General features: G+C 37.4%; 1 protein-coding gene across 1 annotated transcript in view; it reads right to left on the bottom strand.

Moving 5' to 3' along the window:
- The window catches only part of LOC126184376 (serrate RNA effector molecule homolog), a 200,230-nt gene that overhangs the window by 135,233 nt on the left and 45,134 nt on the right, over positions 1-19,863 (bottom strand). Inside the window, exon 4 of the mRNA XM_049926764.1 lies at positions 3,432-3,566. Coding sequence (XP_049782721.1) covers positions 3,432-3,566 — 135 coding nt within the window. The remainder of the gene's footprint in view (positions 1-3,431; positions 3,567-19,863) is intronic.

Here is a 19,863-nt window from a genome sequence, read left to right on the forward strand (position 1 = left end):
CTTTACAGGAACATACATAGTAATACTAACTGTAAATAATGACTGCAGATACACTTCAATTACTGTTGTTATAACACCTATATTGCATTTTTTCCAGTAAAAGTATCAAAATATAACACAAATCAGGTTTCATTCTTAAAATTCTTCCACTTGATAAAAAATATTTAGGGTTTTGTTGTAATAGTTATAATTTTTTACAGCAGACAAAATTTAAAGCTTTTTTTATTTGAAAATTACTGGGGGCATAGCACAAAATTATTACTCGTCTATATATGTTCTTTCAAAATAGGGCCAAATCAGATAAAAATATAGATTTAGTGACGTGAACTGAAAACATAGTGTACATTCCTTTTCTTATTTTTGTGAGCGAATGGTGAGCAGTGAGACGTGAAAAAGAACTAGTTTATTCCAGTGAGTGACCAGTTCTGATCCAATCTCTGAAAAGAATAGTTTTGTCTATCTCTAATTATGAGCATGTGTTTCAATAAATGGAATTACGCCAACTATCTCCACAGGATAGGCATCAGTGACTCCCCTACTTGTATATGCGGCCTAATACCTGAAGTTGACTATATAGCCTACTCTTTTCATGTGAACAGCATTGAGACAAGCAAGTCAGTTTGTGAAAGGGACTAAGCAACCTGAAAACGCCATTTCCTGATTCCCTACAGGCCCATTCACCTTAAAAAAATGCTAAAACTCGCAGATTGAACTACTGTGCTGAGTGTAACCTGCACGTATAATCAAGTCTGTATTTCCTGGAGGGCTTCTGTGTCACCCTACGGAGTAGGCTATATAGTCAACTTCAGGTATTAGGCCGCATGTACAAGTAGGGGAGTACTGACATACCTTAATGAATCTACCGTATAATCAGAAGTTTACCTAGCCATTTTACTTTGAAACAAGTTAATGTATTTGCCTTCCCCCGCTCAATAATTTAAAAAATTTGTTTTTGGGGCTAATTACCACGATACTTTGTTATGGTCTGTTATCAGTTATTTTGTGAACTACATGTTCTTGCACACGTTCTTTAATGATCAGATGTGCCATCTATGTAATAAAAAGATGCTAACAGCATGATTCATCCAACAAGTACCAATACAAAAAATTTATAACTAAACAGAATGGCTGCAGTAGTTGGTGGTGGATAGGAAATTGTACTGGTAAATGAAATGTAGGTCCACATTATGCCTGCACACCCACTCTCGTCGCGACTGCACAGATGTCGCTTCCCTGTCCCCCCCTCCCCTCCCCTCCCCACCCCACCAGGCAGCAGAGTTGATCTCAAAAGTTTGTGTATATATTGTCCCGGCTAGTTAAGAACCATTCCCTGTCATGTGGGTCGGGCATAAAACATCTCTGAATCACACTATGAATCTAGTCGTGCGAACTAGCTGCTTAATATTGAACACATTTTTCCAGAGATATTTCATACACTTTCAACCATGGCGGATCCAAAGACAGTTTCGTTTTTATTTTTATTACTCTAGAGTAAGATATCAATTGAGTTCCAGTCTATTTTTAGTAATTTGTTTCCCTGAGTAATCTGATTTAGTTACTTTAGCAGTCTGTATGCATTCATTGAATCCTATTAAATCTGTTTGTATAAAGGTTTATCAGCTTCCTTCAATAACCCTTGAATGTTCACAGATATTATTGTCTATGTACTAGCTCATTATGGAGTTTAGTAAACACTGCGAATGTCTCACATATTTCTGTTTTACTGACACAATTAAGTTCTTAAATTAATGAGAGATGGCACTGGCGGATCAATGAAAGGAGAGTTGATCCTAGTGTGTATTGTTTCGGTATGATAACAGTCAGTCAGTACTACGTTCTTTCCTGTACCTATCACCAAAGATATGCTTTCCCATAAAACTGTCCTTTGCCGTTAATGTCCGATAAATTATAAATATGTCTCTGGGCCTTACAATGTCTAAGCTTCTCAGTTCTCATGACACGATATTAATTATGGGTTCAAATCCTTTCAATGTCTGTTCAGCATAAGTTTAGTCTTTTAACGGGCAATATTTTTCACTTCTCGTTTATTAACGGAATCACCTTGACAATGAGCAGCAAAGGTACTAATGTGATAAGGTCCAAACTATTTTCGGTCCCAATACTCTATAATCATTCGCATACACCGAATCACCCAATCACCTCTAATTGACTCCGTCTCTGAATTTATCCCAAAATAATCTATTCTCCACCACTCCAATGTCTAATTCAGTTGTAAGAATGCAATTTAATTAGGCTTCTAATCCCAAAATTCCAACTATCATGGAAGAACTGCTAACACATTCGTCACCGCTGGAAACAGAAACTCAAGAGACCTAACAAAGCTGCACATTGGTTTATATGTTACATTCAAAACAAAACGCACCTCTTTTATGTCTTCCTTGGATTCCCTTTGTACTACTTTGCGTTACTCTATTTCGAATATCTACTCTTTGTAAAATTTTAACTAAATATTACTTCGAAATACTACTACAGTTTTTTGGCTCTTAGGGGATTTTGTATTACAGAATTTAATCTAATACTGTTTCTGTATAACCACTCTAAAAAGTAGTTACAACATTCATGATGTAATAACTAGTTACAAGAAATCAGCTAAATATATCCTTAAAACAGACTGATACAATGAGGTGTGCACATCTGATTTAACAGGAAACCTCTCCTAAATACCTTCAAGTGATGCAGCACATGAATCATTTACACACACACACACACACACACACACACACACACACACGAGCGCGCGTGCGCATGCACGCATTTGGTCAAAGGAAACAGGAAAGAACACTACAGTACTGATTGTGCACGCATACAGCAGCACACTCATAAATTAATGTTCCTGCAAAGAAGAGACATAAAACCAATTATCACCTTCAGTTAACTCTACAGATGCTCATTTAAATACATATAAAGCAATAATGAAGTTGAGTTCTCAATTTTCTTTTCAAGGAACAAGTGGTTTTTTCTTTTCTTTTCTTTTCTTTTCTTTTCCCTTCCTTTCCTTTTCGCCAGTTTTTCAACCTTGGTCTGTAAGTCACACATGACTGTCAACAGGAATATTTATTTCTAGTTGCAACACTAGTTAACAAAATCTACATAAAAAACACATGAAATTCATTGTCACAGAATGTAATGTATGGGATATTCAATTAAAATGCATTATAACAAGTACACAACCTTAAGACACACGAGACACAACAATGTCTATAGCCCAACTTTTGGAAATACATTTATCATAAACCTATAAGCAGTGCATGAGTTAAAACTTTGAGCAACAGTTCAAATGATTAGCACCAGAAGTATGTTATGACAATACAAAATGAAAACTGCATGCTAAATTAAATCTTAAGCAATAAACCAACAGAAGCAGATCTTAAATAATACAAAATATCTTAAGAAACAATGCCAATTATTACCTTTGACTACTGGAGTGATTTCCATAAGAATGTTGTGAATTATAGCTTTCATGTGCCCAAGAGCCACCATAGTTTCCACCATACCCACCACCAGCACCCTCATGGCCGTATCCCCCGGCTCCTCTCCTGTCATCCCTGCCACCCAAATAACAACACTAACACAGCATGTGATATAAGCCAAGAATGAACACACAAGAAAACACATATATTTAGTGAAATATTGTCAGAGTGCACCATGATGTATAGAACACAGCATAACATGACTTTAGGTAACAAAGAAAGAGTTCGTTTATTTTACAGAGAAAGATATGAAAAGAGTGCAAGCAGGGTCAGTCTGAAAAGAATTCCATGAGAATAAAAAGAAAGGATGAGGTAGCACAGCACGACAAGAAGGGACCAAAACAACAAGTGTACAACTCAAAGATGAAGCTATGTTCAAGTCAAGAGAGATATGCCTCACATGTGAGCTCGGGTACTAGCATTCATAAGATTCTCAATTCTACCCACATTACAATCCAATTTTAAATTATGTTACAAAATATTGCATAATACCCAAGCATCAGCATGATTCCAAAGCATATCAGACATTTCTATTTTCTTTCCACTAACTTGCTGTGTTACGCGTCAGTTTACTCATAATAAAGCATAAGCTGTGACACACACAAAATTTTTACTCGATGCTAGAAGTGGGAGCAAGCACTTTTGTAAGGCTACTATCCAATTAAAAACACACACACAACGTTCACATGATCTGTAGAACATTTTGCAATTTCAACTGTGATAAGTTTAAATAGTGAAACAATGTAGCAAAATTCCTAAACATATTATTTAAACCTATACTTCAGATTAGTGCATACATTATTATGAAAATCCAACAAAAATCTAAAAGCTACCTTTTAGAGTGTGCTTAAAGTGCTAAAAACATGAAGAGATAAAATCCAAAAATAGCAATCAAACTGAAATATAAGTAATAGTTTTCTGAAGCAATTGAATTATGTACTTGATGTAGGTAGTGACATATGACTTCTTAAAAAAAACCACCACAGTGACTAAAATAACTTTAGTTATTTAAAAAATACATCAAACTCCTGAACAGAAGGAGTTCTAAGAATTTCTGTTTTTCAATTTGGAATGTAGCAAAGTGGATCATTTCCACTTGCCACTTGAGTAAACGAATGATAATTTTTCTTTCCTTTTAGCAATTCAATTTAGAACAATAATTACAGAGTAAATATCAAAACTACCCCAAAAGCCATGTTTGCCAATTTCTCATCATTCAGAGAGTAATTTGTGTTTCACTGATTACTCCACTGTAGCTAGTTTCACTGAGGAACTTTTATTTCATCAATACTTATCTCAAGCACTAAGATTCCTTATTACAGAAATGTGAGAGATTTTGACCTAATATTCAATAATTATTATGTTATTTTAATTTAAAGATTTCAGCATTTGTATAAAAATGTAATAATGAGTACTGTTTAAATCTGTTAAGAAAGTAGAACCAGATTAATTTATATTTGAATCTGTGACAGGTATAAGGACATTTGTTATATTAATATAATGTTGCTTACTAAAACTTCATTAAATAAGAATTTTTAAATAATTTAGGAAGTATTAGTATACACTTCAACATATACTAGATGTAGAATGATGAAAGAAGACATGAGGGCATTCTCAGTTGAAGGTAGTTAAGGAGTGGTAGTTATAACCGGTAAGTTTTAAAGCGATAGTTGTTGAGGGGTAAGATTCAGAGAGGTTGTTGAAAGATAATTGGAGGCAACTGTTGATTCATTGAGAGATAAGTCACAGACGTGAGTTGATAATAGGTGATTGGTACATAACTGATGCATGGCATTTGGACTGACTAGCACGTGCCACTCTGTGAACGAATTTTTGTCAAGTTTAATAAAGGCACATGTGAAGTTCTTGATCAGAAATCTACATAATGACACTGCAGCAAGGAAATAATTTTTATTGACTACAAGTGATTAAGTGTGTTAAATTTTTAGGTGATCAACCACAGATGTGATTATCATCATGAAAAAGTGCCAGTAAAAAGACAAAGATCATTGTATATTGACTTTGTTATTTATAAAAGATCTCTTAAATTGAATAGTTCAATTAGAACAATATAATATGCTGGAACATTACACCTTCTGGTGCTTAGATAAGATTATTCTACGACTCAAAAACAAGGAATATACAGAGTCACTACCAAGAAAGAACAGATTTTCAGAACTTTCTATTCCAAATTTCTCCTTGGAAGAAATGAAGTGAAATAATTACTGTTCACTTTAAACACAAGTAACAGCTATGGTTGTATATCTTTCCAAGATGACTTTCAATATCTAGGAGCTGTCTGTGATGTCAGAAACTCCACCATGTACTGAAACTGCGCACCAGCGTAATGCCCCGTAAGTCTGTTCAATCATCTGTGGTCACTGTTTGAGCCTACGTTACAAAAACCTACACAAATTGGTATATTACAGGAACATGAAATTCTATTCTATCTACAAACAGTGAAAAAGAAAAGGCGTACCATCATCATCATCATCATCATCATCATCATCATCATCATCATCATCATCATCATTCGGGACCTAAAGTTGGTTCACAAAGAGAAGAGAGTGGGCCCCAGCAGTTCTGAATCAACTGAAGACAGTCCAAGCTGGATGACTTCGACCCGCTCATGTCCATCTGCTGCCCACCTCAGCAATCTAATCTAGGACCTTACTTACAGCAATTACAAAATAAGTGTTGTGCCACTCATGAATACGTCTATTGCTAAGTGTCACAACAGTTCCTGGCCCATCATGGGCAGTGCCAGATACACTTTCTATCCATCAGTGTAGGGCAAGTGGTATTACTTTGTGTGGTGGAGCAAGAAAAATAGCTAGTAATTCCATTAATGCTGGGAGCAGGAGAGCAAAAATAAAGAGTTTCTCCATCCAGTCCCTCAGCTGATGAGATGAACAATGATATGTGCAGAAGCAAGTTTAAACACTGTGAAAAGAGTTTGGAAATTTTGCAAAGATAATTCTACGAAATCACATAAACTGCCAGCAAAAAGACGTACATCTTGATTCAAATTATTCAGTTTGCCAGTACTTTGGAATTGCCTTCCCATTTGCCTGAATTACTTTAAAGTGATAATATTGTTTGTTGTGTGAAATCACCTTCATTGACTGAAGGAATTCTTGGCATTGTTTCCCTTGTTTTTGAAACCATATAGGCAGTTGTGACACCCTGGTACCATTTACCCTGGTGGGTAATCATTTATGAGTGGCAAACAAAAAAGAATTTCCCACATCCACTACATGACTAAAACCACAATAGCAACATCAATTATTGTCACAATTTAAGTTTTACTAATCCCTCTTTTTAATTTCAAACTGTCTGTGAGAACTAATATGGGAGTAGTAGCAATAAGCACCATCACTCAACATAAAACTATTAATTTCCATTTCATTAATACTGTTCAGTTTTGTTACATCCCTGTCTATGTTTTTACTTTTTAGAGGTGCAATAGATAGCAACTGACAGCTGATACGGAGGTCAATATATGAGACAATCGACACCACTTTGAGTGTAAACTGACATCTGAGCGCAACTGTAGAGCCAGCACTGCTTGAAGCAAGTACGACTTGTTCCCCTACCCTGTGCCTGTCACTCCTCGGAAGCGTGTGTGCTCGGAGTCAGTCGGTAGAGCTGGCTTCCTGGAGCACCCCCCCCCCCCCCCTCCCACTCCATAGAATTTGTTTTTCTTCTTGTAAACAGACAGTACAGTTTAGCATGGAATCTAAACCACTGTCATTCCTGATGAATTTTCATAACAATGAAAGATGAAGGCTAATTTGAACACAGACTGAAAAATTTCCGTGTTTCGAATGGGATTTGATCTCGTGATCTCTTTGTTTCCTGGCATATGCTCTTCAAGGACCTCATTTATCACAACGTGACATTTACTGTTCCGCTTTCAGAAATATACAGTTCCAAAACTCAAGGTCCAGATGAAAAAGTTAAAACATCTGCATTTTTTACACTTAAGAAGGAGCAAAGGTGGCCTCTTTCACTATCACCAAGTGTGCTATAGAAGAGAATGACAAACTGTATACAGAAAATTAATGTACCAGCCAAACTACAAATCTTACCATAAAATTTAATAGTTATTACACAGCTTGTCATTTGTCCATTTATATGTATACTGATGTCTCCTGTGGACACTACGCATCTCCACAATAAAGGTCATACCATAAAATCAATAACTAGATGTTTCTTTTTTGAGATGTCTACATCAAAGTCGGGATAATGTAAAACCGTAATACCTCCTCATGAATTTTTAATATGACGAACTATGATCAATGTAATGACCAGTAGGTACTGAGTCAAAGACAAGCACAAGGAAACAGAATGCTAGAAACTTTTAGCATTCCTAGTTCCCCCCCTCCATTGTGCCTTTCTGTGACTCAAATCCTTCTCAGGATTGGCAACTTGCTTTAAATGTTCAGAAATGTAAATTGTGTTCTTCAGAAAATGTAAAAAACCTTAGTATCCTATGACTATAATATCAATGAGTCGCAGTTGGTATTGGTCACCTCATACAAGTACTGGGGTGTAGCGCTTTGTAGGGATATGAAACAGAATCATCACATATGCTCAGACGGGAGTAAAGAAGTTGGCAGATTTCTGTTAGTTAGTAGAATACTGAGGAATTGCAATCAGTTTGCAAAGGTAACTGCTTATATATCACTTGTGCAAACCTTTCTAGAATATGGCTCAAGTATGTGGGACCTGTATTAACCCATTATTGGCCATTGTCCCTTTTTTTGGGACGCGTATATTTTACTTATTTCTACGTAAGCAATGGAGCTTCTAGCCTTTATTGTTGCACCTGTAGGCTCAACTAACTGCTATAATGCCTGTAAATGTAAAATAAATAACTTTTTCTAAGTACTTCACGTCAGGAAAATTATAAACTTGCCGATTTTTTGTTCTCGCAGTTGGCAGCACTGTATGTCTGCTGGTAGTTCCTGGACAACAATGACCTGTGATTTAGGTGTCTGGAAGTGTTTGTTATGAACATATGGATGTCCGTGTAAAATTAAGTATACTTCAGGTTTTTTCAAGTAAGTGCAATATCGATATATTTTATGCGTCCCAATAATGGGACAATGGCATGTTACACTATCATTTATTGTTGATGTGCCCTATTCTTGTATAGATGTACTATACAGAGAAGAATTTCATTTTATGTTCTTTATGTCTGCTTTTTTTTCATATTCTATTCGAATTTTACGATTCCAACAGGATAAAAACATGCCGTGTGGACTTACACGTGAAGAAATTCTAGCAGAACTAGAGAACCATCAAGAGAGGGACGATGAAAATGATGACGCAGAACTGGCGATTATTCCACCCGATGCAGATGTAATAACAGATGAAGAAGACATTGACAAAAATGTACTGAACAATGAGTCTGTTGTACAAGATGTAGCCGGTACTTTAGAGCTCATAACCAGCCGAGATGAAGCTAATGCTACAGTTGTACCTCCAGAAGCCAAAAGAGGGAAAGTGTTAGGAGATGGAGCAGAAAATGGTACGTTATCTACAAAAAAATATAAATGTAAATGGTATAAATGTCAACCAACGTACACAAACACTAGTGAACCATGGAAGAGCAACGAACATTATGTTGTGGAATGTCTAGCAAATAAGACAGTGCCCCAGGTGTTTGAGGATTTTTTTCTGAGAAACTAATGGATACTATTATTGAACAAAGTGAAATCCATGCTTGCCAACATAACAAAATAAATTTTCTGCTAACCAAAGAAGAACTAAAATCATTTATTTGCATACTACTTCTGAGTGGTTATCATAAGCTTCCCCATGAGAATTTGTACTGGGAACAGGCTTCTGAAGTCGGTGTTCCTTTAGTCTTCAACTCCACGTCAAGAAATAGGTTTCGGGAAATAAAGAGATTCATTCATCTCAATGACAACTCCAAAATAGACAGAAACGACAAGATGAACAAACTGAGGTTGTACTTTGAAATGCTGAAAAAGGAATTTGGTAAATGTGGCGTATTTCATTCAGAACTCTCAACTGACGATATGATGGTACATTATTATGGCAAACATTCAGTTAAAATGTTTCTGAGGGGAAAGCCTATCAAATTTTGATATAAAATTTGGTGTCATACAAGTTCCAATGGCTTTCTTTATAATTTTTCGCCATACTGTGGCAAGACTGACAACAACCAGGAGCCAGTAGGTGCAAGGGTAATAAATGAACTAACCAGCATGATTCCAGAATCAGAGTATCCGAATTATAAGCTTTTCTTTGACAACTTTTTCACCAGTGTTGACACACTGATCACACTCGGAAAGAGTAAAATGAAAGCTACAGGAACAATAAGAGAGATCCGAACTAATGCATGTCCTTTGATTGACTCGAAAAGAATGGCAAAAGAAAAGGAACGAGGTTTCTATGACTACATGTTTGACAAAGAGAACAAAGTTCTGGTTGTGAAGTGGAGCAAACCAGTATGTAGCGACAAATTGCAGTACTATTACTCCTCTGAGTTCTACTAAAAGATACTCACAGGCAAAGAAAAAGGAAATCTCTGTTACAATGCCATATCTTATTGGAGAATACAATGCCCATATGGGTGGTGTAGATCTACTGGCAAGCAGATATCACTTTATAGGACGAGGATCAGGTCAAAGAAATGGTGGTGGCCATTATTCACACAGATGATAGATATCTGCGGAGTAAACACATGGCGTGCATACCAAATTGCCGACTCTAATGAGAAGCTCTCGCTTTTGGATGTCCCACGGAGAATAGTGATGTTTTACCTATCAAAGAAAACAGGATCAGTACCAAAATGCAGAGGACCACAAGGAAGCAAATTGATGGGAGGACAGGTGAGCACAGATGTACGACTAGATCCAGGAAATCATTTCATTGTGCCAAGTAAAACACAGAAGAGATGTGCTTACTGCAAGGAAAAAACAACAAAAATCTGTGATAGGTGCAATGTTGGTGTACACGCAAGTGTTTTGCTTCATTTCATACTGAATAGACATTCAATAATATTAAAACATTCTTTATTTACTGTCTGTGTTGTTTCTTACAATATTATGCATGGAGAATAAGGTTGTGAATTTGGATAGCGCATTTGGCCAATGTCCCAAAAATGGGACAGTCTGTAGTTTTAGTTCTAACAAACTGAAAATTTTCGAAACAACTTTTTATTCAATTAATCACTCAATGTAACATATTTATGTATAAAAGTTTGCAAAAAATGATCCGATGGAGTTTTGGCCAGTAATGGGTTAAATACAGGGGTATACGCGGACCAAGAGGGGGGGGGGGGGGGGAATCCTAGATTCTTTCCAGATTTCCCGGTTAAAACTACACAACCTCCCAGGTGAAAACACACATTTTTCCCTAGTGAAAGCACACAGTTTTCCCTGGTGAAAGCACACAGTTTTCCCTGGTGAAAGCACACAGTTTTCCCTGGTGAAAGCACACAGTTTTCCCTGGTGAAAGCACACAGTTTTCCCTGGTGAAAGCACACAGTTTTCCCTGGTGAAAGCACACAGTTTTCCCTGGTGAAAACACAGTTTTCCCTGGTGAAAACACACAGTTTTCCCTAGTGAAAACACACATTTTCTGTATTAAGTGACTGTATACTTTCCCCAGGAATTGTAAAACCTGTCAAATCTTTTGAATGGTAAAGGATTTATACACTGGCACAGAAGTTCGTGGCACTTTAGGAAATGAACCCAGCCCAAAATAAATAAATAAAGGAATTTGGAAACATTTTTGATGCGTAGCAACAGTACACTGCACGTTTTTCATATTACAAAAGTATAAATACAAATTCCACAAACCCCAGCACATTAGTTTCCGAAGCTTTGAAATCAAGATTGTGATGCACTTTTGTCAGCCAAACATACCTTACATCACATGATCTCACCAGCCTGACAGCAGATATTCAAAGCATAGCACATGTGATATAGTCAGCCAATAGCAACATCAATGTTAAATAGTGCAAACATGCAAACAGGAAAAGTTAAGGTTTAATTAATATACATATAGTTTACCTGCAAGACAAGCTAGGCTTTCACTTATAATATGGGTCTTTCTTGCATGCGTTACCCTTTAAGACGTACCAAACACAAATGTGCTGGTAAAATTTTAAATAATGATGTAAATGCCTATCTTTCTGGGCCAGAAGAAGATGAACCCAAAATTATAGAACTATTTGCTCCGATGGAATATTTTGAAAAATGGACATGATTATAGCTGATAAAATTAGTATTTTCAGCATGAAGTAATTCAAAATGCTGTTACAGACTCTTTTATATTTTAATAGAAAAATTTCAGAGTTTAAGTTGGATATGTACGTCATGTATTTTCTCTGCGAGGTACATTGAAATCTGAAGAATAATACTAAAGGAATGTGTATCAAGGCTTGGAATGGAATTTTATTTATCAGTAATATGTTTAAAGTTTAATGAATAATCACTCTTTAAGCACAGTTAGCAACTGAATTATTTTCCTAGTGGTAAATACTTGAGCTCCCATCTGTAAATGATTCAGTTTTCAGAGTTTTGGATTAATATTGTGGGGGGAAAAAAAAAACAATACAAAAATGTAAAATCACATTTTTATCTGCATTCTCCTAGGGGCTGACACCTTCATCCCTTTTCATCAAAAGCAAAATTAGTTAAGGCAATTTAGTATTAAAACAGCAGGTCCAACTGGATTTTAATTAACACTGTTAAAATTACGAAGAGAGAGAATGGCTGGCAAATACTGTCTAGAAAGTGCAATCTTCCAGTACTGCAAATAAACATTTAAAAATAGAAAATATTAATCCTTACTTTTGAAGTTTACATGTTCACTCTACAAATCAGTGAAAGATTACTCAGATATATCCCCTCTCGTCCTCATAACTGGTGAGACACTCTTAACTTGGTTTCAGAGCGATCTAACCACCAGCTTCCAAGTCCCTAATGAATCCCTTCCTCCATAAAGAAGTAAAATGTTCCAAAAGGGAGAATCATTTTTTTCTACTGTAAGTATTTAAATTAACAGCATTGGGAATTTTGCCTCCTAAAGTTGCATACCAGAAATTTTATTAGTTTAAGTTTTCTAAACTAAATTTTCTGCCTGGTATTTTTAAGCCTCAAGTGGGTGCACCTACGTAAAAAGTGTGTCAACCACAAATAAAATTAATTTGCACCATTCCATTGTTGTTTCACAAGTGTGAGCCCATACTCATTCCTTCATTATTGCTTGATCGTGCTGTCATGCATACAAGGGACCAGCAGCAATATAAAATAAACAGCGGGCACGGTTAGAAAAAAATTTACAGTCCGTACAAGAAAATGACCCAGATTACGAGCTATCAGCACAATCCCGTATGGACACAGTTGTCCAAGAGATAATTAGTAATCAAATAAGAGATTAGCTGGGATCTGACGCAGCTGAGTTGTTTAGTCCTTTAAGAATCTCATTACTGTGGGGTAACACCTGCCCGTGACACAACGAACCTTTATTTCATTGTTGCAAATACACCTCTCAGGTTTTCTGCCGGATCATATTGTGTAACTCACACAATATTTCATCGATGCAACTGCTCGACATCATCAGGTGGTGGTAGCTGCTGCCGTCACTGCTGCAAGGCGCGACTGGCGATAATCGCGCAACAGCATCTAAATTTATCATGACAGTAGTAGGCAATACGCATGCACGGGAAGACGCTTGTAGTTAGAGGAAAGTGGTACTCCTGGTGCGCTATGGGCAATGACTGTGCTGCCGGACACACCTGTGGTTAAAGACTGAATTAAATCTCAGTAGTGCATTGCATCGCACAATGAATCTGAAGTTCTTGTTTTCCCCATTTTGATTTAATGGCAGCCAGTGCTGGATTCCAGGTGGCGCTTAACTGAAAACCTGAATCCCTGTTGATAAGTTCGTCCGTCGTATGTATATGTATGGCCTCCTTAACAACACAGTCCCATAAAGATGATGCTGGGGATAAAATTACATTGTTTTTGTAAAACAAACCAAGTCCCACGTCCAGGCAATGCTCCGCTACTGCAGATTTATCAGGTTGCCTCAGGCGTTTATGACGATGGTGCTCAACGCAATGTTCTTACACAGTTCAACATGTCTGCCCAATATAAGATTTTCCACATTTCCTAAGGCCAAGATCGTCTTTGACTGAGCACAATAAATTCCTCAATTTTGTTGGTGGCTGAAGAACACACTTGATTTTGTGCCTTCTGAGGATTCTTTCTATGGATGCCATTTTACCATTCATGGACACCATTGTCAGAAGAAAAGTTGATGATACACTGGGACATAGCATCTATCGGAAATCAACTCATACAGAACTACATTTGCAGGCCACAAATTGTCAGCACCCTGCACAACATGGTACAGTCTTATGCTCTTTGGTGCAAAGAGCACATGTGGTCTCAGATGCCGACAGTCTACCTGGTGAGCTACAGCACCTAAGAATGATATTCCAACAGAATGGCTATTCCAATAGGCAGATATGCCATGCATTCCGTTCTAAGCCGAGATGTAGGTAAAGATGCAGAGGCACTAACTGCAACAGCTTTCTTGCCCTATTTTGGCAGCATGTTTTCAAAAATATAAAGAATCCTCACAAAGGCAGGGTATCAAGTGAGTTCTTTGGCTGCCAGCGAAATTGTGGAATTTATTGTGCTCAGTCAAAGACGACCTTGGCCTTAGGAAACTTGGTGTGTATAAAATCCTATGCCAATGTGGAAAATCTTAAATTGGGTGAAACATTGAGTCAAACACCATCATCATACAGGCCTGGGGCTACCTGTTAAATCTGCAGTAGCGGAGCACTACCTGGATGTGGGACTTCGTATGTTTTACGAAAACTGAAATTTTATCCCCAGAGTTATCTTTCTGGGTCTGTGTTGTTAAGGAGGCCATACATATCTGTACGGCGGACAATTTTACCAACAGGGATGCAGGTTTTCAACTAAGCACTGCCTAGAATCTAGCACTGGCTGCCATTAAATGAAAAATGGGGAAACCAAGAATATCCGATTAATCGCGTGACGCAATGCGCTACTGAGATTTAATTCAGCCTTTAACCACAGGAGCATCCAGCAGTGTGGTCATTGGCATAGCTCAAGTGGAGATGGCCTTTTTGCGGCTCCCAGCAGGGGGCATCTGCAGCACCGTTTTCCACCAACAACGAGCGTCTTCCCGCACACACATGTTGCCTGCTCCCGGCATGATAACTTTCGACGACGTCATGCGATTATCGTCAGTCATGCCTTGCAGCAGAGACAGCAGTAGGTACCACCACCTAATGATGTCAAATAGTTGCATTGATGAGATATTGTGTGAGTTACACAATATGGTCTGTCGGCAAATCCGAGAAACGTATTTGCAACAGATCCACCGAGAAAGTATGAAAACTCTTATTTCATTGTTGTTTAAATAAACAATGCTTTAGCTCCGTATTTATTTTATGCAGTTATTTTACTTGATAAATTAGTTTTTATAAAAGTGCAGTGTGAGAAGTTGATATACAAAGGTTCCTGCATTACAAAAATTCAATGAGTCAAACAGAACATTTAATTAAAAATCAAATAGTTTAGTCTCTGCCAGCCACACAAAAGCTCATGAACCATGAAGTTTACACAAACAGTACAAACTGCTCATCTATGACGCGGACTGGTAACACAATAGGATATGAGAACTTTATGCAAGAGTAATGATATGTGAAGTGAATCACAGAACGAAAATAACATGTTAAAAGTAAATTCTTTTTATTAACGTATTTAAAAAAGTTGTGTGTTAAATTATTAATCAACATCATATGTGAGCATAATGTTTTGTTTATCTGCTTTTTATTTTGAGTCAGAACATTTGCACTTTTACTCTTAGGTGTTTTTAGAAGCTCCTTGGTCAAGTGACTTCTTGTGTAAACAGTGCCTCCAGATTCAGAATAAATCTAAGTATTTGAAAACCAAACTCACTGCTTTTTGTCAGCCCCTGATCTTTATTGAGAATAAATAAGTTTTTTTCTCAACAAAATATAACAAAACATGAAGCTACATAGTGAGTTCACATAGTATGAGGTACTCTGCAAATTTAACTGCATTGAAATAACTGAATGGAGCATATACAAACAAATTCTATAAAAGGTTAATTTACAGATATTATTAAGAATTTATGTAACTCAACTAATGAACACACACTGCACAAAATTGATTGTTAAGGGGAGTAACTATACTCAAAACGTCTCCTGCCATATACATCATTCTATGGTCAAGAAAATAACAAAAAGAGTAACATTAAAATATTACCAGCTAAATATTATAAGAATAATATGTCACAGACAGCAGAGGACTTGGAAATGCAGTTGAATGGAATGGACAGTGTCTTGAAAGGAGCATAAAAGATGAACATCTACAACAGCAAAATATAGCTAACGGAATGTAGTTGAACTGAATCAGGTGATGCTGAGGGAATTAAGATTAGGAAATGGGACAATTAGAGCAGCAGATGACTTGTTATTTGGACAGCAGAATAACAGATTATGGTTAAACGGAGGGGATACAGAATGTAAACTGGTAATGGCAACAAAAGCATTTCTGAAGAAAAGAAATGTGTTAACATCAAATACAGATTTCTGCATCTACATAGATATTCTCCAAGCTACCATATGGTACATGACAGAGTGTACCCTGTACCACTGCTAGTCATTTCCTTTCCTGATCCACTCATAAATAGAGTGAGGGAAAAACAACTGTCTACACGCCTTCGTATGAGCCCTAATTTCTTGTATCTTATCTTCATGGTCCTTATGCACAATGTATGTTGGCAGCAGTAAAATCATTTGGCAGCAACTTTCAAATGCTGTTTCCCTAAGTTTTCTCAACAATGTTTCTTGAAAAGAACATCTTTTTCCCTCCGGAGGTTCCCATTTAAGTTCCCAAAGCATCTCCATAACCTTTATGTGTTGTTTGAACCTACTGGTAACAAATCTAGCAGCCTGCCTCTGAATTGCTTCAATGTCTTTCAACTCGACCTGGTTCAGATCCCAAACACTCAAGTAGTACTCAAGAATAGGTTCAACCAGCACCCTACATGTGGTCTCCTTTATAAGTGAACCACTCTTTTCTAAAATTCTCCCAGTAAACTGAAGTTGACAATTCGCCTTCCCTACAACAGTTCTCGCTCACTCCATTTCATACCACTTCGCAACATTATGCCCAGATATTTAAACGGCTTGACTGATAATACTGTAACCTAACATAACCGGTTTGTTCTTGCACGAACTTACATTTTCCACATTTAGAGCTAGCTGCCAGACATCACACCAGCTAGAAATTTTGTCCAAATCGTCTTCTATCTTCCTACAGTCAATCATCCCCCTATACCTTACTGTACACCAGAGTATCATCAGCAAACAACCACAGACTGCTGCCCATCCTGTCTGCCAAATCATTTACATTTAACGAGAACAACAGTGGTCCTATCACACTTCCTTGGGGCACTCCTGACGATCCTCTTTTCTCTGATGAATATTCACTATCGAGGACAACATATTGGGTCCTATTACTTAAGAAGTCTCTGAGCCACTCACGTATCTGTGAACTTATTCCATATGCTCATACCTTTGTTAACAACCTGCAATGGAACACCATGTCAAACGTCTTACAGAAATCTAGAAATCTGGCATCTGCCTATTGCCCTTCATCCATAGTTCACAACATATGATGTGACAAAAGGGCATGCTGACTTTTGGACAAGCAAGGCTTTCTAAAACAATGCTGATTAATGGACATAAGCGTCTCAGTATCCGTAATAAGTTCAAGGATTCTGCAGCAAACCGAAATTAGGGATATCGTTGATCTGGAATTTTGCATGTCCATTCTTTTACGTCACTTTTTTCCAGTTGCTTGGGACTTTGGGCTGGGCAAGAGATTCGCAATAAATGCAGGCTACGTAAGAGACCAATACCGTAGAGCACTCTGTATAAAAAAGAATTGGAATTCCATTCAGACCTGGTGATTTATTTGCTTTCAAATCTTTCAGTTGTTTCTCTATCCCAGGGATGCTTATTACTGTGGCATCCGTACGGGAGTCTGTTCAATGGTCAAATGGCAGTATGTTTGAATGATTCAACTGTGTGAACTATTTCTTGCAAGTAAAATTTAAAACTTTGGCTTTTGTTTTGCTATCTTCAACTGCCACACCAGATTGGTCAACAAGGGACTGAGGGGCAGCCTTAGACCAGCTTAGTGATCTTACATAGGACCAGAATTTTCTCGGGTTGTCTGGCAGATATTTTGCGAAGGTATGACAGTGGTAGATGATGTGTGCTTCACGTGTAGATCTTTTCAAAGACACACAAATCTCTACTAACCTTTGTTTGTTGCCATTTGTGTGTTCTCTTTTGAACCGAGAGTGAAACAGTATCTGCTTCCTCAACATCTTCCGAATTTCATTATTAAACCATGGTGGGTCTTTTCCATCCTTTATCCACTTACTAGGTACATAATTCTCCAGACTATGATTTACAACCTGATTAAACTTTGCCAATAATTCCTCTGCATTCATCTTACTGGAAGTAAGTGATGTCAGTTCACTGTGTAAGTGAGATGCCAACAACTGATTATCTTGTCTATCTAGCAGAAATACTTTCCTAACCTTTTTGACTAATTTATTAACATTCATAACTGTAATTGCTATAATGACACAATGACATCATGGTCGCTAATCCCTGTTTCTACACTGACATTGTCAAAAGGCCTAATTGTAGCTACAAGGTCTAAGATATTTCCATTGCTAGTGTGCTGCCAAGGTAGCTGCTCAAAACAGTTTTCAGAAAATGTTCAAAAGTATTTCACACGACTGACTGTTTGTATCCCCTCCCCCACAATGAATCCATAGACATATCAGTCCATACTCGGTAAGTTAAAGTCACCACCAACTAGTGTTGCATGATCTGGATGTTTATGCGCTACTACCAGTAGACTTTCTTTGAAAGACTCTTAAAACTGTCACAGGGAAAACAGGTTGTTGGTAAACACTTCCATCAATTAACTTGGTTTCACCTATACTTGTAATACACGATCACATAACTTCACTGTCACACTCAACTTCGACTTCAATACAGTCAATATTTATGTCAACTGCAACAAACACTCCCCTCTTATGGCCTCTAATCTGACTTTACAATAAATGCTCCATGTTGTTGTTGTTGTGGTCTTCAGTCCTGAGACTGGTTTGATGCAGCTCTCCATGCTACTCTATCCTGTGCAAGCTTCTTCATCTCCCAGTATCTACTGCAACCTACATCCTTCTGAATCTGCTTAGTGTATTCATCTCTTGGTCTCCCCCTACGATTTTTACCCTCCACGCTGCCCTCCAATACTAAATTGGTGATCCCTTGATGCCTCAGAATATGTCCTACCAACCGATCCCTTCTTCTGGTCAAGTTGTGCCACAAACTCCTGCCCAATCATATTCAGTACCTCCTCATTAGTTATGTGATCTACCCATCTAATCTTCAGCATTCTTCTGTAGCACCACATTTCGAAAGCTTCTATTCTCTTCTTGTCCAAACTATTTACCGTCCATGTTTCACTTCCATACATAGCTACACTCCATACAAATACTTTCAGAAATGACTTCCTGACACTTAAATCTATACTTGATGTTAACAAATTTCTCTTCTTCAGTAACGCTTTCCTTGCCATTGCCAGTCTACATTTTATATCCTCTCTACTTCGGCCATCATCAGTTATTTTGCTCCCCAAATAGCAAAACTCCTTTACTACTTTAAGTGTCTCATTTCCTAATCTAATACCCTCAACATCACCCGACTTAATTCGACTACATTCCATTATCCTCATTTTGTTTTTGTTGATGTTCATCTTATATCCTCCCTTCAAGACACCATCCATTCCGTTCAACTGCTCTTCCAAGTCCTTTGCTGTCTCCGACAGAATTACAATGTCATCGGCGAACCTCAAAGTTTTTATTTCTTCTCCATGGATTTTAATACCCACTCCGAATTTATCTTTTGTTTCCTTTACTGCTTGCTCAATATACAGATTGAATAACTTCGGGGAGAGGCTACAACCCTGTCTTACAACCTTCCCAACCACTGCTTCCCTTTCATGCCCCTCGACTCTTATAACTGCCATCTGGTTTCTGTACAAATAGTAAATAGCCTTTCGCTCCCTGTATTTTACCCCTGCCACCTTTAGAATCTGAAAGAGAGTATTCCAGTCAACATTGTCAAAAGCTTTCTCTAAGTCTACAAATGCTAGAAATGTAGGTTTGCCTTTCCTTAATCTTTCTTCTAAGATAAGTCGTAAGGTCAGTATTGCCTCACGTGTTCCAGTAT

Source organism: Schistocerca cancellata, chromosome 1 (genome assembly GCF_023864275.1).
Source record: "Schistocerca cancellata isolate TAMUIC-IGC-003103 chromosome 1, iqSchCanc2.1, whole genome shotgun sequence".
Classification (NCBI taxonomy): Eukaryota; Metazoa; Arthropoda; class Insecta; order Orthoptera; family Acrididae; genus Schistocerca; species Schistocerca cancellata.